The following is a 27,919-nucleotide window of genomic DNA, read 5'->3' as shown; positions in this document are numbered from 1 at the left end:
GTTATGTTGGACTCCCCTCTGCTGTGTACTGTACAGCATGTAGTGCCTCGGAGCATTCGGGTCTAACGTGTACTGCAGCGTTTAGTGGACCACATGCGGCACAGACAGGATAGATGATCAACATCTGCCTGTCTAATTGAATCCACATGTGTTCGCTCTCATCCCACCACACACTGGGCCCAATTCATGGCTGTGATTTCATCTGCTTTTGATCAGCAGGCTGGTTAGATCTGTGGAAACTGTTTTGGCACCTTGTCAGGGGGGATAAACAGGCGTCTCACATGAGTGGTCTGGTAAGCACGACTCCCCCCTACATGGCAGTTATCTGTTTCTATATCTACTTTTCTTCATAGATCTCTCCCACCAAGCGTGCGGCAAGGAAAAAATAAATAAAAGGCTCACAGTCCTATGGGCTGTTTGTCCTGTATTTGAAGATAGGCGAGAGAAAAGCTGTAATAGCAGAAATAATGGAGCTCTTATCAGGTTTGAAAGTCCCACGAGGAGCCGAATTAAAAGAGGGCTGCTGCCATATTTAATTATTTAGAAATTAATTTGATACCTTGCCTCTTAGTAGAAAAATGAATGAGCTAGTCATTCACATCCTTATCAAAAGCTTTGCATCTCTAATTTCCAAAACATGGATCCTGCCAGTTTCCAGGGTGTTAGAGAGGCTAATTCAACAATGTCCACTTCTAATAATCCAGCGGGAGCTTTGATATGGAAGGAAGAGCTAAACAGAAGATCAGTTTCAATAAGATAGCAATGATTTTGCTGTGAACCTCCCAAGGATAACAGAAATACAGGCTGAGGTTTTTTGCAGTGCTGAAGACCAAGTCAAAGAATGAACAAGCTGCCTTTGGAAAAGTTTACCATTTTCATTTTCCAGCTGCCACTACAAGGGTTATGGGATGAGAGAGAGACTCACCTCTGACAAAAGCATAAACGCTGACGGCAGTGGTGCCGTCAATGATGGCCTTGACATCCTTATAATAGCAGCGGTAGTAGCCTGTGTCTGTGCCCTGCGCCCACTTCAGCACCAGCCTCTTGCAGTACTGTCTCCCAGGCTCCCCGGGACACTCGCTGATGAGGGCCACCCTCTGCCGAGGGGCGGCCGTGGTTGGTAGCTGGGCCTGCCGGTTGGTGTGCTCCTGTCCAAGCAACCCCTCGTCAGGCCAGTCCCAGGCTAAAATCCGTTGTCCCCTGAGGACACACCAGACACGTCAGTATCAGCTTTTATATAAAACATCAAATTTAACCGGGCAATTAAAGCTGCAAGCAGCGATGAACGGGCCCTCGCGCCTGCAATTTTCACCCATAAAGATCAAGGACTCAAAACTAAGTCCTATGACACCACCCATGACTCTTTATGTCAAATCATTCAAAAAATATGGCAGAAAATAGGAACTATCAAATATCGACCAATCAGAAGAAGGGTCGGGGCTAATTTGCACCAATTATGTTCAAGGACTCAAAACTGAGTCCGATGACACCACCCACGAGTCTTTATGTCAAACCATTCAAAAGTTATGGCAGAAAGTAGGAACTATCACATATGGACCAATCAGATAAAGGGGGGGGGGGGGGGGGGGCGCGCTTTTTGTTGTCTATTGTCGCCACGGTAACGCTTTTGACTGAGAAAAGTAATGCGCGTGGTCGCAGTATGGAGACGCACATGTTGATGTATAACACACCTGGGTGCACGTTACGGTTCAGGCTGTATTAACGGCCGAAGAAATGGCATAAATTCCGCCAAAATTACACGATTAATTCAAAATGGCCGACTTCCTGTAAGTTCTTCCTTTAACTTCCTTTGAGTTGCGACATGATACAGGTGTGTACCGATTTTCGTGCATGTACGTCAAACCGTATTGTGGGGCTTGAGGCATGAAGTTTTCTAGGGGGCGCTGTTGAGCCATTAGGCCACGCCCATTAATGCAAACCATTAAATATCATTTTTTTGCCAGGCCTGGCTTGCGTGCAAAATTTGTTGACTTTTGGGGTACGTTTAGGGGCGCAAAAATGCCTTCATTTCGTCGGAAGAAAAATAAAAACGAGAAAAATGAGAAAAACAACGAGAACATCTCCTAGAGATACAACAGGGCCCTAATTAGTGTTTGGGCTTTCTGTATAATTAGCAATCTGTCAGTCGCTGTTGTATGATAACCATAAGAACTGAGAACTGTTTATTTCTAGTGAGTGGGCTGTGTGTGTGTGTGTGTGTGTGTGTGTGTGTGTTTGTTTTTGTTTAATTTTGCACAACCACGCATCCCTGTTGTCTCTGACACATAAATTCAGTTCACTTAACCTGGAGGCATTTTGAAGCAGACTGTGGACTCATAATGGCCCTCTGGAAACTGATAGCTGTGCTGTTACCAGCTGCCCCCTCTATCAGACACCGATGGGCAAATTTTGCAGGAAATTCCAAACCGTGATGACTGATCACATAAAAATGACAAAGCTCAGGGAAAACACCCCTGCGGGTGATTTTCCAGGCCCCTTGAATAATATCTATCTATCGCAAGCCTAGAAAACTACACACTGTTGTGTCCAAATTGCTTCAAATGAAAACGATAGCCTGCCTCAAGAGCTCCTTGGTGGTGCCTCCATGTAAGGTTTACATGCTAACAACGATGTAAGGCTGGAGCCAGGAGAAGTCCAAAAGTATCACCAGTCTTCCAAAGACAGCACCGTTTCTTCGTTACTCCGAAGAAACAAAATGGTTAATGGGGTGAGAGTCTGGCAGCAGAGAGCACAGCTGAGATTTTATAATGATAAAAGATTGCTTCACAGAGCAAATTTATATGTCACACAGGCTTAGTTTGAGCAAAAACTGTGTGACACTGGACGTGGGTTTTTTGTTTCCATGGTTCAGAAAATGTAAAGAAACACTCGTGGAAAGCTTTCTCAATATCTCATCTGATATTAGATATCATATATTAGTCATATCTTTAAGTTCTCAGAAGAAAATCTGTGATTTAGGGTTTTATAAAGCCTCTCTATTGCCTTTTTCATGCCATTATATTTTACTCGTAACGCTATTAAATAACCATTCTGTGACATGTAACTTATATGTGTCCGGTAAATAACATCTAAGGCTCATGTTGACAAAGATATAAAGTAGAACTACTATAATAAACCTATAGAATATTCAATAGTTTATTAATCAGATAATAACTTTATAAATAAACATTGACTACGTGCTCACATATTTTTGCATATAAAGTGACTTTCAGCCGTCCCTTGTTAATAATGTTCATGTCATTAAGTCGACAGCTTAACGTAGGATCTCATTAAGAAACAGTTGTTCATTTTTAATACCTCTTATTAAAGTGTGATCATCTACTTATTCATCCATCCTTCATTTGGTGACTTTGTCAAGTACTTTTGGTAAAGGTTGAGGTTGTCAAACACACTGCATGTTGAGGTTTGCTGGTTCTTGTCATGTCTTATGTGTGGTTTTCCTCTTTTAAAGTCATTACCCACTACTGATGGCTCTTTTAACGTCTTCTGTGATGCTTGCCTCTTTTTAAAGTCATTACCCACTACTGATGTTGGTGATGATGAATGAGAAAGACATAATGATAATGTGAAGTGTGGTGACACAGTACCCTCCGAGTCTGAGCGGCTCACTGAATCACATATTTACGGACTGAGGAATCGCCAACCAAAAGGACGCTTTATGTCTTTCATGAATTTTTCAGTTGGTGGTCAATTTAGAGACCAAAGTATCTGCTCGCGAGCGTTGCATCGTTTAACCATGTTGACCGTCAGTAATTGCACGCAGTGACGGGTATAAAAAAGATGTATGTCTTCATAACAGCACCACAGTTATAAACTTCACTCGGTCATTAATTATTACCAATTATTACTTAATTTAAAAAAAAAAAGAATAAAAAAGAAACAGGTGTCGATAATCTTTTTGGTCCTCGTGATATGAAACAACCACATTTGAATTAAACATGTAAAACACAAACATCTCTAATAATCATGATTCATTACAAATGTATTTTTCTACATTAATTTAAACAAAAATCAGCACTTTTCTAATGAAACACATTAGATGAGAGTTTTTCACACTCATACATACACCAACAAATTAACATGAATTATCTTAAAGATTAATGTGTAAATTCTTTCTAGTTAAAATTGTATTAATAGTTATTTAATTCAATTCAATTAAATTTTATTTGTATAGCATCTAATACAACAAATGTTGTCTCTAGGTGCTTTCCAGAGACCCAGAACATGAAACATGACATTTAGTTGACTAATGCTATGTTAATATTTATGTAACGCTTGTTAGTAATCATACTCAAATTTGAATGCTGTTTTCATAAACAATCTCATATATGAGTTTGAAGGTACTAACTAATAACACTTGATGGTTGGGAAATGCGTGAACATTTCAGATGAAAACTTACATCCTTGAATTTCAATGTAGTCAGTTTTTCATTCAATAACCCCAGATTCTATGGCTCTTATTTTAAGTAATGTAATAGCCCGCAACTACAGTGGGATAAAATGCATAAAATTCACTCTCTGGTGGATTTAGGCGTACAAAGTGGAAAGTCAATTTTTCAATGCAGTACAAGCTTCTCAAATGTCTAGCTTGGCTTAGTACATTTTTACGTTTTTCCTCATTTTTATCAAAGCTGTTTTTTTTTTTCTCCTTCCACCAACAGTAAGACATTCAAGTAATAATGTACACACAGTCCTGAAGCAGAGCAGTCCCCACACACATACCTGCATGTAATGGAGAGTGTTTGGTTGACTGGAATCACTAAATCGTCTCTGGAGCCGTCGAGGATGGGTGGAGTCATAGAAAAGCCTATCACCAGACCTGAGGGAGCGAGCACAGCAGCTGCGTTAGATTCATGTTACACAGACTGGTCCGGACCAAGTGGTTCTGACAGAGCTGCTGGTGGGGTGTCAAGGCTCTGAAACACATCAGAAACACCGTTTCTGCACATTTACAAGCTGTAAGGCAATCTGCAGCTAAAGGACTCGGTCCCCCGTGCTGAATAACAAGCAGACTGAGGGATCGTGGCCCACACAGTCATGATGAGGCAATGCTGCTCTGAACTCCTGGCCCTCTGAAGCAGCCGTGAAAACCATTAGCTCTGGATTCATTACCAATGCATTCACTTGTGCTGTGTTAATAAGGCCAGACTGGGATGTTACTGTGTACCCTCAGGGTGCTATTAGTGTTTGGTTAGACTCCACATTTACAGTATAGCATATATAAATGTGTCACCATGGCCCACCTGGATACAATTAGGGACAAAAAAACACACAAAAGCTACAGCAGAGCCTGAGCGTATGTGATAGTGGGAAGGATTCTTGGGCATTATAATGATAGTCCTTATGTGTCTGGACTTTTTATGGTCACTCATCATTTGAAGGACAATCACACTGGAATCGCAGCAGCTATTTTCAATAAATTTAAAAGACTGAATCAATATGGATAGAGCTGACAGATCAGCATGAGACCATTTTTACAAAACTATTTTACAAGTTCTCAAATGTGTGTCACAAAGATAATAGACAAGACACCGGCAGTAAGAAGTGGCAAGAGCGGTTTCACAACAGTCAGTCGTGACATGTTGCCAATCAAAACTCGGAGCTCTGGACAGCTGAGAAACTTGTACACAAACCTCCAATCCTCCAGCACATCCTGCTGGCCAGGGAGCACAATGGAGCCAAGTTATTCGTATGTAAATATTTTGGTAATCGTGTTTACAGTATAGGCTGATCCCACTGGAAGGAGACTGATAATACGGCCCACGGTCCTTCCTGCAAATGCTCAAAAATACCCCTTATCTTGGTGAGGTCAGTCCTGAACAGAGTACAAAGTATACCTTACTAATAAGAGGCTTTTCCTTACTTGGGAAACTACAGCAGTGTCTAAAAGTCAGGCTGCCTCAAATCCTTCTGTCTTTTATCATAATGGCAGAAAGTCTCCATGAGATCAGGGCTCTGTGTGGGCTGTGCGGTCACCTCAACTCCTTGTCCTTGTCTTATGCTGGAGCTGGTTCCTAATGACATTTGCTGTATGTTTTGTGATGTTGTCCTGCTGCTGAATAAACTTGGGGCCAATGAAATGCCTCCCTGATAGTATTGCATAATGAACAAGTATTCGCCTGGATTTTTCAGCGTTGAAGACACAGTTAATCTTGACCAAATCCCTATTTGCAGAGATGAAGCCCCAAGCCTTCAAAGCACCTCCACCATGTTTGGATGTTGACCTCACCCTCACTTTTGAACTGCTCTCCAGCCCTTCGGCTATATTTCTGCACCCCAGTTCCTCTGCTTTGGTGCACAGTTGACTCACTTGGCCTTGTTTCCATGTCTGAGGAATGAATCTTTTGGTACGACCTTTTTTTTCTCCCACAAGGACCCCTTGAGGGAAGACGTCCCTGGTCAAAACAACTATTGATTTCATTTAGATTGTCCTGCTGTTTGCTCACTTTGCACTTTGTAAATCCAAAAAATAAATGAGACAAACAAAGAAAAACAAGTAAAAATTGAATTCTATACATTTGAAAGCATTCTTACTTAACAGAATTTCATCATACCTGCCTAAGAATTTTGCAAAGTACTGCACATCTCAAGATATTTGATTTATTCATTTTTTGACAATTATTGAATTAAGGAAAATAATTCAAGTCAGAAACCAACGACAGCTGGGCTGCAAACAACCACCAGCAGCTTAATTTCTCCTCGTAAACATTTGCTTTGAGACTCATTGTCATTGTCTGTGCCTGTTGTTGTGTGTGTATTTGCAGCGAGCTTTAACGGTGGCTTGCTTAGTAAAGTAAGGCCAGCTGCAATCTGACAGTAGCTTTGTTTTTGAGTGAGTATAATCTGTTTTCTTTTACCAAGGAACAAATTACTATCATGTCCTGAAATGTTCGCTTATGTTACTTTTTTTTTTCTATGCTAATAATAGAACAATAACAATATTGTTTCACAAATGTCTACTTTTTATTTTGCTAGGAGATAAAAGTCCATCTAAAGATATATTTAACATATTTAAACAGATAAGAGTTGATACTTTAATCCTTTTCAGTCATATAAATCACTTAAATGAATGCCAACTTGAAAACAAACATTGTCGTGTTGACGGGAGATAAACAAGGTTATTATGGGAAGTGGTGCCACTCTGTGAAAAGTTCCCAGCGTGGTACCCAGCTGGGTATTCCTTCCTCGCTTGTACAGAGATCTTTAATCTGCCTCAGAGGAGAAGCAGAGTTTCCAAAACATATTGTCTCGGCTCAGATGTGATCCTTCCACTAGCTTCGGTCCCATCTCCACCCCTTTGCCTCACAGCGCAGCTTTGTCCACTCTTCCTCACACCTTGAAATGCTTTAAATCCAAACATGAGCCGGCGTTAGAGACACATACTCACAGGGCCAGCATGGGACCCCCCAAGATCCACCGACAAGTGAAAAGTGAGAAAGGAAATTCCTGTTAGGACGCCTCTTCACTATTTTAGGAAGCGCTAATTTCCTTCACATACTCTGAGGAAGGCTGAGGACGACTTCAAGAACAACATATTGATGAGTCCTGGACGTCCCACACCTTTTAGAAGATTTCAGGCTCTTTTACAGCAAACGTGGAGGCAGAACCTTTATTAGGGCCCGAGCACTGACAGTGCGAAGGCCCTATTGTATCTGTAGGAAATGTGGTTTTTGTTTTTCTCGTTTTTCTTTTTCTTTTTTCTCGTTTTTCTTCCGACGAAATGAGGGCCTTTTTGCCCCCCTAAATGTGCCCCAAAAGTCACCAAATTTGGCACACAAGCCAGGCCTGGCGAAAAATTTGATATTTCATGGTTTGCATTAATGGGCGTAGCCTAATGGCTCAACAGCGCCCCCTGGAAAACTTTGTGCCTCAAGCCCCACAATACAGTTTGACGTACATGCACGAAAATCAGTACACACCTGTACTGTATCATGTCGCAACTTAAAGAAAAGTCTTTTGGCGCCATGGCCGAAACCGAACAGGAAGTCGGCAATTTTCAATTAATCGTGTAATTTTGGCGCAATTTATGCCATTTCTTCGGCCGTTTCTTCGCCCGAACCATAACGTGTACCCAGGTGTGTTATACATCAAAATGTGCGACTCGATCCTGCGACGATGCGCATTACTTTTCTCAGTCAAAAGCGTTACCGTGGCGACGATAGAGGCCAAAAAGCACGCCCCCCCCCTTCATCTGATTGGTCCATATTTGATAGTTCCTACTTTCTGCCATAACTTTTGATTGGTTTGATATAAAGAGTCGTGGGTGGTGTCATCAGACTCGGTTTTGAGTCTTTGACTTTTATTGGTAAAAAATTCATCGCTGCTTGCAGCTTTCATTTATTTTGAACTTCGCAAAGTCAAACATACATTTATTCAGCAGTTCGTTTATACATTTTTGGAGATTTTGAGGTTCATTCACTCTCCCTCCTAACTCGGGGCATATGGAGGTTTAGTGTTATTTTTTAACCTTCCAGGGAGTCCAATAAAACTCCATTGAAGCCCGTCAACGTTGGACATATGAAATGTATGCTCAGACAAATGCTTCACGGTGATGTCATGTTTGTAGGATCCGTCACCGTGGCTTCGGAAAAAATGAGAAGGAAAGGTGTATGAAATTAATCTACTTTTGACACCCAAACAAACAGCAATTCTAAAGGATAAATGCCAAATAAGAATAAAATGAAGGTATAACATCAATTTCTTGCTCAAACGTGGGTCTGCAGGCAGTGATGTTCAAAAAAAGACCAGATGCCTGCAGCGTGCTTCTTTTATTTTTTTAGCTCAGACTGCAATCTCTGCCTGTGTACAGCTCAGTGTGCAATCTAAAAAGCAAACAAGCCTAAAAAGGCAATGTTAAACTATTGATCTGTTATTCTCATTGGAAACCTATGGCTATAAATCGTCTCGGAGCCCAATTAGGGATATTATTAGAGACAGCAAACCCACAGTTGCCTACACAGATTTCATTGAATACTTTCTGGTATTGCTTTATCTGGGTTAGCTATGATATATGATATGTAATGTGATTTTTGGAAGATTGTCCAATGACACAGGATCTTATAAGAAAACAGAAACTTGATGTGCAATTACATGATTTTTGCCCTCAGCTGGATGCACAGGCTGAGTGACGAGCTGTGAGCCGCGAGCTAAATACCTTCGAGCAGAGTGTCAGTGATGGATGTCTCCCTCGCAGTCTGTTAAGAGATCGCACACTGACAGGCAGGATGCAAAATGTAAATCTTTTGAAATGTCAGGACAGAGTCGAAAGCCCTGAGAGATAAAACATCAAGATATCGGAGGTGTGTGTGCGAAGGAGAGAAAAAGACACCTTTGCAACAAATGAGAAAACTCAGTTTTGTCTGTTTGAAACACTCTGACATACAGTAGATGTGTCTATCAACAGCATGACCAGAAGAACGCATCACACGGGAGAGCTGAGAGAGTATTACACCCACATGGAGTCGGTCTCACAGCTCTGATGAGGTTAAGTAAAACATTTCCCCCGTCGATGGAGCAGATGACAAATGTGATGGTGAACTCTGAGCTCTGCTCTTCCAGTATAGTGTGTTTCTAGGGCGAGGATGAGGACAATGGGGACAATATAGTCCATGACTTATCAAGGCTTTGAATCTTGTGTATCACAAATCATCCTGAGTGGTTCTGGTGAAAGAAGCATAGTGAAGTTGTTAGTTTTTGTGTGCTGCATGGCTGCAGGCTAAAACAACCAATGATCTCTCAGTTGTTTGGACACTTCAGATTGATGAAAGGGAGAAGAGGGAAGGAGGACGGTATATTTATGGGCCTTAAAGGAGACCCTCATGCACGGTTCCCCAGGATCTGCGAGTTCTTTCTCCTTGTGCTTCACACTGATGGAAATCTTATATGCCAGATGTCAATATCTACCACATGTATGTGTGGCACAGTGTATACACTGTATTTCCAAGCTGTGAGACACCAGATACCGGGGCCTGTCAGTCTGTCAGCTCCGTACATGGTCTGAGAAAATATATAATCCCATTAGTAATTGTTTGCATTCTGTCAAATACTCTTAAAAGCGCACATTGCTTCAATGCACAGTCATGCGAACCGAAGGCCAAAGAAAAGCAAACACATCAATTCACAGAGGTTCCTTGCTGATAACGTATCTTGTCATGATAATAAACACATTTCTGCGTCTTGACCTTTCATGCTGCTTCCCATGACGGATGGTTATGACTGTTATCATTCGGTTAGCTCATTTATCTTAATGTATTTTAAATTGTAGAGTACAAAAAGGTTGCAGACACCATATATTTTAAAGGTTTTGCTCCTGAACAACAGTTTGAGCTGGATGACAAACAAACATGTGGTCACTGAGACTAACAAACAGAGAACGAGATGACATGACTTCCAAAAGAAACAAAGTTACAGATGATCCATTTCCAGCAAAACTATTATTATGTTGTTGTTGTTATTATTTATTTCTTGTCAGGGTGGTGCAGGTGTACAACCCAAATGTAGGAGACTGAAACAAAACTCTTATTTAAACCATAAACGCTGGCATTACAGGATATCCCCAGAACCAAAACTAAAAACAAAGGCGAGGTGCGTGGTGAAATACAAGAGCAAAACAGGATGGTAAACAGAATGATGACAAACTAGCAGAGGAGGGAGGGAAAAACAGGATAATAAAAGTCCATAGAAGGAGGTGAGGTGTTCAGGGAGGATAACAAGACACAGGTGACAATACCCAGGGAAGTTAAGGGCAAACAGGGAGGGAAGGAATTAGACACAGAACAGGCCTTATGGAAAACAAAAAGGAAAGAATCCTTATCAAAAAATAGAAAAAAAAAATGTCTGAAGCCACAATGGCAAAACTATACTTAGCAAAGTGGTTACAAGGCAAATAACGCAGTGAAACCCGAACCAAAAGAGGGCCCAGATCATGAAACCATCACCGTATGCAGAGGAAAGGCTCCCACATATTCCTACAATAAAAAAGAAAAAGAAAGAGGATGTGTTTGGAGCTCTTCACAGCTGAGTCTGGAGCTGAATATGCAACTGGGTCTGCAGTTGGGTCTGCAGTTGGGTCTGCAGCAGAGGGTACAGTGGGTACTGGGGCAGGACAGGATTCTGGGTCCGCCACCAAAGCAGAACATGAGTCAGACACAAGGACATATTGCTGGGTCAGGGTCGAGGAGTAGAGCTTGGTCGGGAATCGGAGCTGCTGAGCATTGGTCTGAGAGTAGACCTGGGGTCCGTTTCACAAAGCAGGTTCAACAAACTCTGGGTCTAATCCTGAACTCTTAGTTGATCTACTCTGAGATCGGAAACTCTGAGTTTTGGGTTCCAGAACAGCGGTTCAGAGTTAATTTACTCAACTCTAAGTAGTTTCACCTGGAATTAAGCGAGTGCACCACAACTTTAAAAAGCCAGCATTGGCCGCTCGGTGGCGCAGTGGGTTAAGCAGCAGGCCATATACTGAGGCTACAGTCCTCCTCCTGCAGCGGTCGCGGGTTCGAATCCAGCCCACACACCTTTGCTGCGTGTCTTCCCTGTTCTCTCTCTCTACCCCTTTCCAGTCTGCATCCCCCACATAGGGCCACTAGAGCCCAAAAAAAGCCAGCATCAATGGAGCCCCGATTCGACAAGTCACCATGGCAACCGGCGACAACAAAAGATCCACATACTTTTTCTTTTTTTTTTTTACTTTATTTAACATTTCAATTTACAAAATTCCTTTGAGGAAACATTAGTTTGGATCTGAAGATCCACATACTTCACGCCACCTTAGTTAGAAGTGTTAATACGTGCGTATGGCGAGTATAAGAGCATATTTCGGAAAAAAAAAACACAGCTGCAGCAGCAAAGGAGAGAATTGGCGTAGGAGAAAGTTGCTGCCCGAGTCAATGTGTAAGTTTGAATGCAGTATTCATTTAACATTTAAACACACTGTCTTATAATATTACAGATGAAAACAGTGGTGGAATGGTATTGAATGAAATGTTATTGTCATTTATATCAGGGGTGTCAATTACGGCAGCCGCCACACCTTCAGGGGAAAATGTAAATGTTTTTTTTTAGAATACATTTATGGAATTACTCTGTGTCAATTTGTATTGATTTATTCTATTACTTAATACATACAAAATAACTACAGATGCATATCAGAGCATGATGGATTTCACTACGTATTATCTGTCACAACACCTGTATACCCCCCTCATATCTTGAAATGTGATGTCCCAGCATCCCTGACGACAGTGGTCGCTATCAATCTGGTTTTTAGCGCGCTCTGCAGTGTTACTAACTTACAAAAATTAAAAGGAAGCAGACAACCACGCAATTTAAAAAAAAGAAAGAAAGAAGGCAAGTGATGGGTCCAATGTTGCCCCAGCAGCAGAAGATATTAACGAGGCTGTTAGCCACTGATGGATTAATTATGCAAGTTCATCTTAAGGTAAGATATCAAATCACCCTACCCTCTTATAAATGTTTAAGGGAAATATTTAACTTTTTTTTTTACTCTCTCTCTTTCTTTCTCTCTTCTGCTCCCTCCCTCTCCTTTTTGCATTTGGACTTTAAATGTTTGAAGTTAAACTCGGATGTCCCTGTGATATTGTTGCACTGACATAGTGAATAAAGTGAACCGAATGAGTTAAATTGCGTTTGTCAGATACGCTTTTTCTGCTCTCTAACTCTGCCGCTTGCTGTCCGTGGTGCAGAAAACGGATGTGTATTGCGTAAAGGCCCATTGGCTGAATTGACGCCACTGAGGGAGGAGACAGAGAGAAACTCAGGGTTTATTGAAGAAAACCTGCTAGCGAGCAGGTTAGGTTCAGAGAGTGTGTTACTACGGTAACTGACCGAGAGCTTAAGTTACCTCTCTTTGTGAAACAGGCTAGAGTTTCTCCTCTTTCTCTGGTTTGATTTACCTCCCTTTGTGAAACGGAAAAATCAGAGTTTCCCTCATTTCAGGGTTAACAGACTTTTCACTAAACCTGCTTTGTGAAACGGACCCCTGGAGCAGTCTGAAACAAGAACTGTTGCTGGAACAGACTTTAAACCATGATCTGGATCAGATACTGAGTCTAGGTGTCCCGCTGGAATCTGGGGCGAGAGCTGCACCTAAGTTGAGCAGAGGCTCAGGATCTGCAGATGAGTGAAGGTAGGCAGGAAAATAAGGCAACTGCAGCCAGGTGGAGAGCTACAACAGAAACTCTAGATCATGACCCATCTAGTTATCAAGCTGTCGAAATAACAGTAAAAGGAAAGGGCCTGAAGCAAGTCTTGGCAGAGTGCATGGTCAGTTCTTGGTAACACTCTCTTTCACAGCTTGTAAGCACTTCTTTTCTGCAGCTACAAAGTTTTCACTTATTTTTTGGTGATTTCTTTTTTCATTCGTCCTCAAAGACTTCATCTATTTTGCATGCGGCGCAATGTTTGTCTCCAAAACTTGGTGGCCTGAATTAACCATCTATTTATGAGCATTTTTTTCTGTTTATTCCTTACTGAATTATTAACTAAAGAAAAAGGAAAAAAATAACAAAACAAAGAGTGATGAAAACTGTTTAGTCAACTCCACCATCACAGAAATAACTGACAACAGATGGAAAATGAGGAGGAGAGTTCACGCCTGCTCCATCCCTACAACTGAATCAGTATGATTAGGTTGTGGGGAAACATGAACTGTCCTCCTCATTGACTGCATTTATTGACCATTTTTGGTTCATAACTATAGTTTCCACTCATTACCATCGAGTAAAACACAATATAGTCCTTCAACTCCAGTTTATATTATATGTACATCACATTTTTAAATGGAGACTTTTGTGTATCATTTCAAGACACACAGTTTAGTTCAACGCCCGAATCTTGGATAATGTTGTTCAACACAATAAACATCTTACCCATCTTTTTTTTCTTCAATAATCATCACCTTTGCAATCCATGAAAAATTAAAACACGCTTAAATATACATGCTGCATTTACTAATAGTAACTATGTAACTGTCTCAAAACTTAAAATGGATGTGACGATCACATCAGCTAATCAATGCGAGATCAATGAGAGAAAAATTGATTTATTAACGTAAAACTGATCACTTTTTTTAGGTAACTTTTGTGGAGGATTTAACAACAGTCAGAGTTAACTAAGCCCTTGGCCCATGAAGGGATGGTGACCGGCGCGATGACAGCCACCTTACGAATGTGAATGCGGGCGGTGAGCCAAAAGCATATTTGAGCTTGGTTCCCCTCTTTTCCCAGGCATTCCAGCTGGTGGCGGCCAGATAAGGAGCGGCTTTGGGAGATCAGCCTCAACTAACAAAAGCAGCATCACACTAATTCCATACTATCTCATTGAGTTACACCTTCTAATTTCGTGCTTACAAAAACAATGTTTTCCGTTCATTTTCTGCAATTAAAGCTCCCCAAATGGCAGTGACTAATTATGTTATAACCTTGCTGCCTCAGCTCATTACTTTTTCAGTATTTGGCATCCTGGTGAGCAGGGATTGTCGAAAATAAATAAAGTCTGACTTCGGCGAACAGAGGGAAGGACCCCGTCACTGACAGTTATTTAACATCTCACTCACATTAGGGGGACGGCTCACTGAACCTGTCCTTGTAAAAGTTTTGACATTGCTCTTGAGAAATGTGATTTCTCTTTTGTGTTGTGAAAAGCCCCACTCACTGTGGGAGTAATGCGCGTAGCCTGTGGCAGGTCCGAGGTTCCCTGCCAAGCAAACATGAGGAATTAAAAACATTTGCTTAAAACACAACTGAAAGAGAGGAAATGATATGTGGTCGGATATAATGGCAACATTTGATTCTGATAAGAGCGAGGCTGTGCAAACAGCTTTCCTGCTCTTGTTCTCAAGCATGCCAACCACATGACAGAGATCATATAGAGATGATTACGTTAGACACGCTTTTTTGCTGGGCTGCATGCCTCTGCGGTTATGGAAGGACCAAATGCAAGTGCCAAAATAGTTTAAGGACAATAATGCCTGTTCATTCGGCATGTGCGTCAGGCTGCACTTTAAAGTGTCAAACTCACATACCTGATCTATTGAGAAGTGTAAACAGCATGCCAGAGAAACATCTTGAGTAATAATTTGGGTTTGATGGGTCAGAACAGTTTGAACTGCAAAAAAGTGCGCAGCATCCAAGTATTTTGCAAGGTTTGTGTTTTTATAACAAAAATGGAATATTAATAACTATGAAAAATGTAAACACAACATATTTCTGACGAGTGTACATGCATGCTCATTGTGCTTCACTATCATGCACAATCCAGGGGGCATACCAACATCAAAATCCAGCTTTTGTTGCTCGCGCCCTATCTTTCTCTGCCCTCACGTTTCCAGCTGGCTTCGTGCTATATGGCTTCAAATACACAAACCCATTCCAAAGTAATAAAGAGAAAAAGTGCACAATCTATTGCAGCCCACTGTTTCAAAATCCCTGTAGGAATCCACAAATCCAGCAAATGCTCGTCTCAATCACCCGTTATTCCTTGTTCCTGCAGACACTGTTTTGTTGCAAAGTGTGTACCGTGTCAGCATAACTTTATCTCTCTGGCATTGAACACGAGGTTCACAAAGTAAGAGAAATTCTACATTAAATGCTTTCTGCAGAGTTCATGGTGGTTTGCTCAAACCTTGCAAACAGCTCAGTGAGAGCAAAAAAAAAAAAAAGAAGCTCAGTGAGAGCAAGTGAGAGCAAGTTTATTTTGCACAAATGCTGAGTGGAAAAACAAGCAAATGTATGGAGAGGTCAAGAAAAGTGCAGCATTATGTCAAATTTTTATTAGCCTTTTGAGGGCTGTAGCTTGGTGGTAAGCATTATGCAAGTTTGCAGGTTACGAAAATCTTTGAGTTTTACAAATAATCTGTCACTTCATACAGTATCAGCCGGTAGCTGTCAGCTCCTCTAAGCAGCTGCTTATAACTCTGAACATTAAGATAGCTGATGCCCTCAAAGCAGCACAGGAGTATAATAATCATCTATCTTTCCAAGCACCCATGCAAGGAAGCTACAGTCTTGTCAGAAATTCCCATAGACTACCTCTCCTTTAGCAACTCCTTTGGCTCTTCTGGACAGATGCAGCAGCATTCTCAAGCCAGCTGAGAGATATAATCTTCCCAGTAAATCCTGCGTGTATCCCAAGGCCTCTCCCCTGTGGCACAGGTCCACAACACCTACACAGAGGTATCCAGAAGGCACCATGACCAGATACAAATATTCAGAGCCCCTTTTGGATGACTGAGCTCTTATAAGAAAGCCCTTTTAACCTGCTGTTTTTTCTATTCATGGTGAAAGAAGAAAGAGATGGCAATCAGCACGATCAGTGGAGGTGAAGTTGAAATTTTCAGGGGGAAGTAATTGTAGAAAAGGTAAACCAGAACCCCCGTTTCAGCAAAAAAAGAACAAAAGAAAAAAAAAAGATCAAGCACTTGATATTGATCAGACACAATGTGGAGCCACAGATGCACACGTTTGATCTACATGGGGGAGTCATAAGACCTTTCCTGCGTTTTTATCACCAACACAGTGAATAACACTGAAACAAGCCTGCAAGCCTGACACTTTTTGAAGTCCTGTTGTGTGGTGGAATGAGACTTTAGATTGCTGTGGGTAAAAGTTTGTATAAAAAAAAAAAAAAAAAAAAAAAAGAAGACAGAGTTCAGATTTTCCTGACAAGTACACGTCCCCAGAGGTCGAGCACATAAGTGGATCGATCCTGGTTTTGGCATTTGTTATACACAGTTGCTGGAGTTTGGGTTCAATTAAAAATCAGCCAATTATGAAGAGAAACATCGTATCTTGAGTGAAAAAAACAGAAAGGATGAGTAGAGGATGTTTCTGAATGCAAATAATGGTACCAAAAAAAACCTTTAAACTCCCTCAATAACTGCACAGACGACAACCCAAGAATATTTAAAAAGAAAAATCAACTTTGCATAAAATATTGAAGAAAAGTGACATTTTGAATTTTTTAGCTTGTGAATTAGGTTATCACCCTTTGCTGAGCACTTTTCATTGCTTGTACTGATTAGTTTTGTCGCATTACGACAGCACTGAAATGGCACTTCGACGTTTATGACGGATACCTGCTGATAAGATGAATCATATATACAATAAATTCAAACCATTTCTTTCAAACACACAGTTGCAAGAAAGGCAGAAAGGCAGAAAGGCAGGAGCTGCACGCAAGGACAGTTAAGAATGAAGAGAAATGCTGATCTCTCCGCGGGTGCGACGCACAGCGCATGAAATTAGTGTTTTTCATTGGAAGCAGATTTCCTGTTTTCTTCATGTTCATGCGTCTCCTGCACTTCCCTTTTTCATGGACAGTGAGGATGATTTGCTGTGAGTGTTTTTCTCCCTCCTCTGTAGTTTTGTGTCCGACAGGACGCAGGAAAATCGGAGCGTTGCATAAATAAATAGAGCTTTTCTATGAGTCTCTGTTTGGCAGCGGATGCGGTGGGGTAATCAATAACAAGGACACAAGGTCCCACAAATGGAGTAAATACGACAGGATACTGGTGCTGCTGTAGACCTGAACGCTATAAGGCCGCTTGAATATTTCACACCCGTGATTTCCAGTGGTGGACAGTAACGGAGTAAATTTACTTGAGTACTGTACTTAAGTACATATCCAGAGGATTTGTACTTTACTTGAGTATGAGATTTCTTTGGTACTTATTACTCTTACTTGAATACATTTCCAAGACAAATATTTGTACTTTTACTCGAGTACATTTCTAGGAAGGCTGAAAAGTACTCGTTACTTTCAGGTCTGCTCTTTTTTCTTCTTCCCTAAAATCCTATTGGACACAAGCTGTTTTTGTCAAAGGAGGAGACCTATCACAGTGCACGCTCTCCACTGGGATGTACGTAAAGCGGAAATACGTCAAGCCTCCTCAAAACGATACCGCCAAAGTAGCCTGCGTTTGTCAAGACAGAGCCGCAACAAGTCAAGACATAGTCGCAAATAAGAAATTTACTCTTACTCGTACTCTTACTTTTACTTAAAGTAAATTTAAAAGCATTTACTTTTGGATACTTAAGTACCTTTAAAAGCAAGTACTTTTCTACTCTTACTCGAGTAATATTTTGACTGAGCTACTTTTACTTGTAACGGAGTAAATTTTGACCAGTAGTATTTGTACTCTTACTCAAGTACTGGGGTCGAGTACTCTGTCCACCTCTGGTGATTTCACTTCAACTCACAGTTCAAACAAAAAAATCTGTTCAACAGACTTAAACGTCAAAGCTAATGTGGTAAATAAACACGGAGAAGTGAAGATTAAAGAGGCGTCCGTGACAGTGACAGCACTACTAAGCAGTTTCTTCAGTCACATGGTGCCTTTGAGGGCCAAGGCTGCAGATTTCTGAAATAGCTCTGTATCTCTGCTGAGAGCCGGGAGGCCAGGCAGGCCACGGAGCAGACCTGCTCTTTTGATGTGGAGTCAGCTCGCCTCAGACACTAAAATACTCTCTCTTGCCCCCAAAAAAAAGAAAAAGAGAGAAAAAGTCAACTTCCTATGTCATGTTGACACAAGGCCAGGCCAAAGCCAGGCGACGGACTGACTGGCAGCCCGGCTTTGATTTCATTGTTAATATGGAGGAGGATGACATCCACCATGTCCCTGTCCTCTCCACCATTGGACGGGACCGGCCTCTCCAACATCCTGTCAGAGAAGTGGTGCAAAATGAAGGATGCAGCAATGAGCCATCTGGACCAGCTTCCTATGTTTAAAACCCCTGTCCCTGACTAAACCTTCCTGTACCTGCCTCAAAGGCACACCGGACAGCTTAGGCTCTTCCTCTGTTGCGTTCATTTTTATTTTTTTCTGCTTGTCATCATTTTCATAACTGAGAAATTACTTCCCTGCTGAGACGGGAACTCAGAACATTCGGGTCCTGTAAATACACAGTCCTGGCTTTCTGACATCGCTATTTCTGTTAGGAAACACCTCAAATATAATTTTTACGAAAAAACGAATAAACACTTGCACCGTCCATGCCTTGTTTGATAGCTTGCACACTCCCAAATCTCACGCTGCAGCTGTTTGGAGGCCAAACCTTGGCAAGTCCCTTTGCTGTGCTTGTTACTTAATTCCTGGAGATTCGCCCATAAACAAGTCTCCGCTGCCGTGTCAGAATCTCCCAGTGAGCTAAATCACTGCAGCATCTCAAGTTGCCGTAGAAAACAAGGGCAAAGTAGGGAGTGCCGGGTCAACTATTATAGTGCTGAATGCCTAAGGGGAGGAAAGCTGGCAATTTCCTCAGGATTTGCCAATGGACTCTTTCCCATGAACCTAAAGTGACCTCCAAAGTGTGGCGATAGGTATGAGTGACCAGTGCGACGTTGCCCCCCAGCTCCAGGTCTCAAACCTACACGCACATAAATTCCTGAGTCTGAGCAGCAATTTGAGCATAATTGTGATGGTGGCTGCAATCAAACTGACAACTACCATAAATGATGCCTTGTCTCTAAGCAACAAAGGGAATTTGGAGAGTCGTAATAGCTGTGTCGGGGCCACTGTGTCCCAGGATTCAGCTTAAGACTGTGAGCAGAGAGCTCCGGCAGTAGTCCCACAAGGTATCTTCCTCCCCGTATGACATCACTTGCAATAGCTGTTTTTCTCCCCTCAATTTGGTACAGAATCATGTTCAATTACATCATCAGTGCAGACATAATATTTGTGAATAACAAAAAAGTTGTGCATGTTTAACTGTCAAATCTGTTGATGAGGCTGCCTCCCTGTCAGATAAAACCTAAGTTAGACTAGCTTGCCAGAAGAATGTGGAAGGATCCTAATTACATTTCTTTTCTAATTAAACAGCAGCATAGTGTATCTTATTTCACCCCCTCAGCAAGAGCATGTGTAAGAACATCGTAATGCACTCTTACCCCCTAAAGGGAATTTTTTATTTTTTTTTCAGAGAGCCATAGCTCAGGTACTCAGCGGGCAAAGCATCACTAAAGCACTGTCTTTGTGCTGACTGCAAAATGAAATTCGGGTCTGATTGAAGGGACAAAGAGAGCAGGAGTCGGGAGACAGAAAAGAAATCGATTGGCGAAACCTCTCCTGCATGGCAATTACTCCAAGTGTGGGAGAGCATTTCAAGCACGCCAAGAACATAAAGCAAAGCAGGGGCATACTGTGACTAACAGTTCATCCGCGCTGTGGGGACACTGACAATGGAGGTACGCCTCTGAAAGGACTTTAAATCAGTCCTGTGTAAACTTTAACTTAACTGGAGGGTTGGGCTTTGACTGTGAAACACAAGCTGTGAAATTAAGTGCCAAACTTTTTTTTCTTTTGTTGTGGTTGGGCCAAGAAATGGTGAATGACCCACACTTTTGCCATGCACCCCATCTGTGCAGTACGCAAGCCTTTGGTCTCAACAATCACGTGGTCACTGAGCAGTTTGAGAGTTCAGGCTGATCAAAGGGCACTTTGACACATGAAGGGAGCTCGGATAAAACATCAGATTTTCTGATCAGTAAATGACCTTTCTATTGCCCAGTTCACAGCTATTCAAATAAGAAAACAATTTAAAGAGCTCCGTCAGTGTTGTGACATTGAAGCGGGCAACCATTATCCATAACAAGATTGTTTGGGGTTGGGGGTGAGAATAACATAAGTGACTTTCTGTGTACAAGTGGGAAAATAATACATTTCCCTTAATAAAGTACATTTGACTTTGAATTTTGAGAGAAATATCAGGGTTTTAACATGGTCAGGCAAGACAGATTTTGGGAAGTCTGAGTATTTTATTTTGTTTTCCAGGTCTGGGTTTCTATTGATTATTCTGGAGAAATGTGTATGACCGAATTCCTACAACTCTGTTGTCGCACATTGTTCCTGCTCCAGCCCAGCACCTTCTGAATGGAGAAAAGTTCATCTACAGACTGCAATGAGAGATGTGACCTTTGGGGGTGAGCATCGTGGAAAACGAATCCTACAAGTCTTTAACAAACACATACTACAACTTATGGAAAATATGAACTCTACTTCATTAGGGGAGCATGTCTTCTAGTATTATACAAGGGTTTTCACTTACAGTGTTGTGATAACTGTTCTGATTTTACATGCGTTTTAGTTTTAGAGCAAAGAAACAGCTTCCAACTTCCATCACACGTCACAAAACCCCAAGAAACTTGCTTTCAATCAAAGTGCTATCAGTTACTAAACAATCTGCAAGCAGACATGGTGTAAGTTTGATATACTACAGGAGCCGATGAGCCAACTGTGACAGCTTTTATGTTGTTTTTTTTATTATTATTGATTGGATAAGCCTGGGAGTGAATACTCACTCAGGGCTGACTAAACTGTCACATCCTCTACAGTGTTGCAGTATTTGAAGTCAGGGTGGAGGATTCTCAATCACATATATCACGGTTTTGCTTTCATGGACATAAATTGTCTTTGTGGAAAGCAAAAGATGCGGTAGACCAAAACAAAAATTGCACTTTGGAACACCAGAACCCCAAGAAAGTTGACATTTCTCAAGTGCTTAGTAAAAAAAAAGGTTGAAAATGTGTCTAGATAGATGCAGCATTGTCCAACCTTCCCTGATCCGCACCAGCAGAGCGAAAGCTTTACGGCAAAAGCACATATTTCACCAAAGTAAGTACACATTCTGAAGGAAGATTAGCAGCAAATGAACTGACATCCTGAAAGAAGCCTCAAAACAGTTGCAAAATAAATCAGTTCTTCTTATCTGAGCTGTCGGGGCAAGTTCAATGTGAAAGACAACAGATAACAGGGATTTGTGTGTTGGGCCATAAACTTTGGTAAAGTGACAAGCTATGTTTGCAGGCAGCCATTTAAGCTACAATTCATGTAATTCAACTACACTTGTAGGGAGAAATGTAATACAGATGGTGGATATGTACTCTACGCTCCAAATAATCTTTTGATCTTGTCACCCAGTGGGAAAAGTTTTGACATGCTGCATGTGTTAAATGGTTCTTTCCTGCCAGTGTAACACTGATACGTACCAGCCTCCCCGTCCCTTCTATACTCATGCTCTCACCATTCATGAGGCTTACGCTTGATTTGCGGTTTCACATTTGTATCAATCTGCAGACATTGAAGGATAATTGGACTTTAACCAGTGCTCCTGATATGGGCCTAAGTGCTGTCCACCAAAAAGCCAACAACTTTTCACCCAGCGACAGTAACATCATGTGTTGGTTGTGTGTTGACGGGTCAGAAGTTAGATTTTTAGAAAACGGTACATTCTCTGCAGAGTTCTCCAAAAAGAAGAAGAAGCAAGATAAGCTGTGAAGAACGAGGAAGCATTTGTCAGAGGAAGAGGCAGCACAAGATTATCTCTCAATACATACAATACTCCAGTATTCTACTGTCAGCGTGGCGTGTAGGAGAACCCAAAAGCAGGAGATTAGGAGCCAGGCATAGAAGCAATGTCATTTATTAGAGCAGTACAAAGCAAAATTCTTGCAATTTTTATCTAAAAGCACAAACGTTACGTTGCTTTCATGATACTGTCCAAGAAGTTCTCTTGTTTGATCTCCTGCTCAACGCTCTTTCGTTTTTTTCTCATCTCATTACTTTCTTGAGATTCTTAAGGCTTTATTTACATATTTTGCCATTGGTCACTGATTATAAACTGGGACATAACAAGCGAGGTACATGGACCTGGAAAATGTGAGGGGGAAAGAACAAAAATACATTGACTTATTTCCATTGACATCCCTCCTCAGACCTCCATAGTGCACTAATATCACTATGTTGTCAGTTGGTCCATCAAAAGTAAACCACTGCAGTGGATGTTCTCAGTCCACCTCGTGAAAGACACAACAGATGACATTGTCCAAGCTTTTGATTTCTGAAGCATTCTTGAAATTCAGCAAAGGATTAGGCATATTTGCTGTCCACCTGTGATTACATCACTCACCGTCATCGCATTTTTAAGGACGTATGAGTTCCATGACTGAGGAAAATCCCATCTTTATTTCCACAAATTAGTGAAGCTTGAAAAATCAGAACAATGGGGCCGACGAGAAACAGGTGGCGATGATTAAAGAGCATGGTGGAAAGACACTTTTAAAATAAAACAGAAACTTACACAAAGAACAGAAGCTTCAGGAGGAAAACACCAGAAAAAATAAGACTAACTAACCTTGAAAAATCAGAACATCAGCTAAATGAAAGACCCATACACCATTAATATCCACAATACTGTACTATATCTTTTCTATAATAGGGCAAAACTAAAGAACCAGCAAAGGTGCAAATATTTCCATGACATAATTGATTGATTTATGAATACAATTTTATTCAATATATATTCATTTGGCCGGAGCTCTCTTCATCATTTTGGTGGCAAAAGTGGCCAAATTAAAGGATGGGGCTCCAACATTATTCATGAAGCCTGATTAGACAAGAGTTATGTCTTTGAAAGGTGACATTTAATTAGTGGTTGAATTATTTTCAAAGTGATTGGCAGCGCACCAATCAGAGATATGTGCAGCCTGTGGTTTTTGCATAAATCTTTGGTTCTACCACTATGTTTATAGAAAAGTATATACAATATACTGTATATGACTATTCATTAAATTGTTTGCTGAGACATTTCTCTTTACAATTATTGATTAAAAAGTTTCACAACAACCGTTTTATGAAACGTGTTCTCAGTGAGGAAGATCTGCTCACCCTCATTTTATCTTTATTGTGAATTTAAGCTTGTCCTGCCATCTTCTGTAATTCTTTGTCCTGCCTCCTCTTTGTCTGGGTTCCCCAGGGCGTCTTTACCTTTTCCTACCTCTGCAACCACCAGCAGCTCTCAATCATCCTATTCCCATCTCTTATATTCATCCAGAACTCAGATGTTCCTCTGATGTTGCACCTCATTTATTATCATTACGCACACTTGATATCTCATAGGAAAATGTTCTCCAAATGATCTTGTTTATCGAAACAAAAAGTTGTTTCAAAATTTGAAAATAGTAACGTCTCCATAAGATCTAGGGCCAATCAGTCTGTGTTGTCGAGACATTTCCATTTTCACCCAAGTGGCAGGCTAACTGATTGGCAGTGCCAGTGACAGGGGCTTAAAACTGGGCACAAGAATCACAGAAGGCTCAAAATATCACAGATGTTTTTCCTCGGCTGTCAAGCGCCAGTTAAGACACATATTTGGCTTTTGCTGCAGATTCCTGGTGTTGAAAGAGGTTATCTCTCAGCTCTGGTCGTATTTGGGGGTGGTGGTGATTTAGTGTGATGAGAAACTGAGCAAACAGGCATCCGAATGCCCAAGAGGCCTCGTTACGCCATGCCAGCGATGAGTGAAGCACCGGACCCCCTATTTATTTGAACTTTACTGCAGAAACCTTCCCACAGGGAGCAACAGCAGCCGCAGCAGCGGTGGCAACATTCCTTTTGGATCTGAGCTGCTCTCCAGCTGATAGGATAAGATATTCAAGGACAGACGCTCTGGGTCAGCTCCTCACAGTCCTGAGGTTGAATCCTGAGATCAGCACTGAGAATAGGGGACTATTGTTGGCTCGGACGGTTCAGCCTCTACATGTGGACGATTCCAATAATAGCCAGAGTTTAGAGTCAGATTTCGGGGACTATCTGATCAAGCAGACCTATGAAAACACTCTGCTAAAAGAAAAGTCAACATTCTGTACCCAGGACCATGCCAACGATCATTTGGCTCTTAAGAACAGTTTTATTTTTGCTTTTTTTTAAATTACTTCTTTCATATGGAGTTTTAAATTCTGTTATTGTTAATTTTCTTCTTTTTTTACGTCCCTTTTCATTTTAACTGTGACTGTTTTTATAAAGCTTATTATACAGCAACAAATACAAGGAAATGATGGCCACACAAAGCCAATCAGTGAGTCAGGACTAAATTCAATAAATCTCACCAGCAAAGTCGCACTATAACATCTTTCTTGAATTGGAACAAATTTCTGTGGCAGCGTAATAAATGTTTTGAAACCCCCATAATTCAAACCAGATACAGAGCGTGACAGGGAGATGGTAGAAAATGGCTTGGGGTGAAATCTTGAAACTCTATAAATGCAGCTGCTGAGTAAATTATATCCTCTCCCCGCCTGAAACGACAATGACTTCTAGGCTGGCGGGTCTCCAATCTAGTCTGCCTCAATCTTCGTTTCTGATCGTGATGGGAAGCCAAATCTCTCATCCCGCTTGCATCAGACTTAAGCATGTCGTTTAAACAGTTGTAGACGACATTTGATCTTCAAAAAGAAGTTTGGACGACATCAGACGAGGCTTAAAGTCTGTGCTGTTGCATCACACAAAAGAGACAACAAAATGAATGTGACATTCCCAATGTGCTTAAACTATGTTGAAACATCATTACTGAAAAATAAATTGTTATAAAATATATTTTAGGATGATTTCATTCTTAAGTAACTGCAGTAGAGATACCCTGTGTATCTCATCTCTAATGTCACATTCAGTTCTGCAGTTTCTTTGTGTGATGCTGTACTTGTTAAAATAAGTAAAGCCAGAATAGTGAATACAGAGATGTCTTTCATTTTTATCTCAGAATTATTGGACAATTATAATAGCACGTTAACAGATAATGATTTGCTAATCATGTGAAGTTTGTGTACAAATTGGATAAATGAAGAGTTTTTAAAAGTTTGGAAAGCTGAAAAAATGTCTCATGTCGTGCAATCTATCATCATTGAGAGCCATAATTTCATTGTAAATGAATCTTTTGCTTCTGTGTTCCTATTCTGAACAGCTCAGTGATACTGATGTTATACTGATGTGAGGTGCCAGAGCTGTGAGCTGGGCAGCCATATGGTGACTGGCCCCTCTCAGGACTATCCACTGGTCTTTATGAACAGCTGCTCAGCAACAATCACGGATGAACAATTCAAATAATTCAGACCTTCAGCAAAACCGCAGCCAGCCTCAGCCATGATGCCGGGGAGAAAAGTCAGTCAGAGAGACACGCTTTGAGTATGTAAAGCAAAGACAGACAAAAGTGCTCTATGGATAGGAGCAAATCTGGACCCCCACCCTCTCCCCCCACATGGATGTCCTGTCCCAGCCAGCAACATGTCCTTTCACTCATTACAAAATGTGACCTACATGCATAACATATGTAAAGTCCACTGAACTCAGCAGAGCAAAAGCTGCGACTCTTCTCCCGTCTGACTTCAGAGCATCATCAATTAACAGCCGCATCTTCATCAAACACAACAACAGCATGCCTCCCCCTAGTGCCTATCTGCATAAAGACTTGCCACCTTAATCTATTAACTCAGCAGCTCCCGGTGAGAAGTGAAGAGCAACTTTCTGCCAGAGTGGCTGAGTTAGTGACTCTATTAAAAAAGAAAGAGTGAAACATATTAAGGAAATATGGAATTAGAGAAGGGTATAGGTTTTGATTTTTGACAAGAATATGTTGTCAAATTAATTAAATATTCCACTTTGCTGGCAAATACATATAATCTATGTTTGGACCTTTTAACAAAACAAACATTTATAAACTATAATAAGATCGGTCAATTTCGGATCAATGCAGTAAGCTGGACTTTTTCTGTGAGGGGGAAAAAAAAAAAAAAAGTTGCGCTCCAAACTTTGGGGCTCACTGAAGAAGTTTTCCTCACCTGAGGCGTATGCTATTCCAATCCAAGTCCGACAGAAAAGCGTAAAGTGTCTCTTCATCTCCAGATCTCCGGTCCAGAAGAGCACAAGCTTTGAGCGGTGTTGGTGTTAATGCTGGTGGAGGAAAGTGTGAGAAGGTGGTTTGAATGAAGATCCGTGAAAAGGAGAAGGGGAGGGGAGATGGAGATGAGAGGGGTGTGTGTGTGGAGGTGGTGGTGGGACTCAGGTGAACCTCGGCCAGGGCACGCGTGGATGTGACTCGCAGGGAGCAGGAGTGCGGAGGAAGCTGGTGGAAAAAGACCCCCCCCCCCTTTTTTTTTTTTTATTTTGTCCAAAGGATGCATAAGGCACTGAATGGGATTTACAATGGTTTCCCTTTCCTCTGCTCGTGACCGGTGCGCATGCACTCCCACCCACCCAGTTCATAAAAAAACAAGCTGAACTGGAGAAGTGCGGGCGTTGGTGGGTGTGGGCCGTGTGCGCGCTCCCTGACATCCATGACAAATTTCCTTCCTGCAATATCCCATCCGTCCCATCATTCTCTGTGCAGATCCGAGCTGCGTGCTGTTGTTTTTTTGCTGCAGGGTGCTGTGGCAAAACAAAAAACATTTTGAAAACAAACGCAGTTTGGATGATAAGAGTCCGGAGCTGTAGATTTCCATTAATAAAACAACTTTATTTTCAACTCATTGCTTTCTGAAAATACATGCAGACCTCCTAACAAGTAAATCCAAAATACCATCAGAAATTCTGACAAAGCCTCTGCAGGAGTTTCACATGTGATTTCTCACAGGTACCACAAACAGAGACCAACTCTGGGAGTATTGCATGAAATGATCTCTTTGGAATGACTTGACGTTATAAACTACTGTTTAGTTTAACCCAGTCAAAGACACCTTGCTGAGAAACACCCATCCTAATAGGTAAGTTTTTTTATAAGCATCTCCAAAATAACACTATTTGGGAAGGAATTAAGTATATTTCTTATATAACAGATGCAATTTTAGAGGGGAGTCAAAGCTCGGGTCAAACAGCTACCATTAATTTGATGTGAAGACAATGTATCTTCTGCACTAATGAATATAAATTCCTCTTGAGTTCTGGGAGTGATTTTCTAATAAAATCCTGCAATTATTCATGCAGAAGGTGAAATATAACTAGACATCTGATGAAACTAAACAGCACAGAGGCCTCTAAACCCTGTCCAAATCCTGTTAACCCCATTCACCCACTCCCTCATCCTCCCTTGGGAAGGTGTCAGACCTTGAATGAAAA

At 41.3% G+C, this 27,919-nt stretch overlaps 1 protein-coding gene across 1 annotated transcript in view; it reads right to left on the bottom strand.

Annotated features, from left to right (window-relative positions):
- Window positions 1-26,871, bottom strand: part of flt4 (fms related receptor tyrosine kinase 4) — a 64,055-nt gene extending 37,184 nt beyond the window's left edge. Inside the window, exons 1-3 of the mRNA XM_061725039.1 lie at window positions 26,647-26,871; window positions 4,744-4,840; window positions 926-1,200 (exon numbers count right to left, since the gene is read on the bottom strand). Of these exons, the coding sequence (XP_061581023.1) occupies window positions 926-1,200; window positions 4,744-4,840; window positions 26,647-26,704 (430 nt within the window). The 5' untranslated portion in view covers window positions 26,705-26,871. The remainder of the gene's footprint in view (window positions 1-925; window positions 1,201-4,743; window positions 4,841-26,646) is intronic.
- Between the last annotated feature and the right edge of the window lie 1,048 nt (window positions 26,872-27,919).

The sequence above is a fragment of the Cololabis saira genome, chromosome 7 (genome assembly GCF_033807715.1).
Source record: "Cololabis saira isolate AMF1-May2022 chromosome 7, fColSai1.1, whole genome shotgun sequence".
In the NCBI taxonomy this organism is placed as follows: domain Eukaryota; kingdom Metazoa; phylum Chordata; class Actinopteri; order Beloniformes; family Belonidae; genus Cololabis; species Cololabis saira.
Note: the sequence above shows the minus strand (reverse complement) of the source record. Positions and strands in the feature narration are given on the sequence as shown.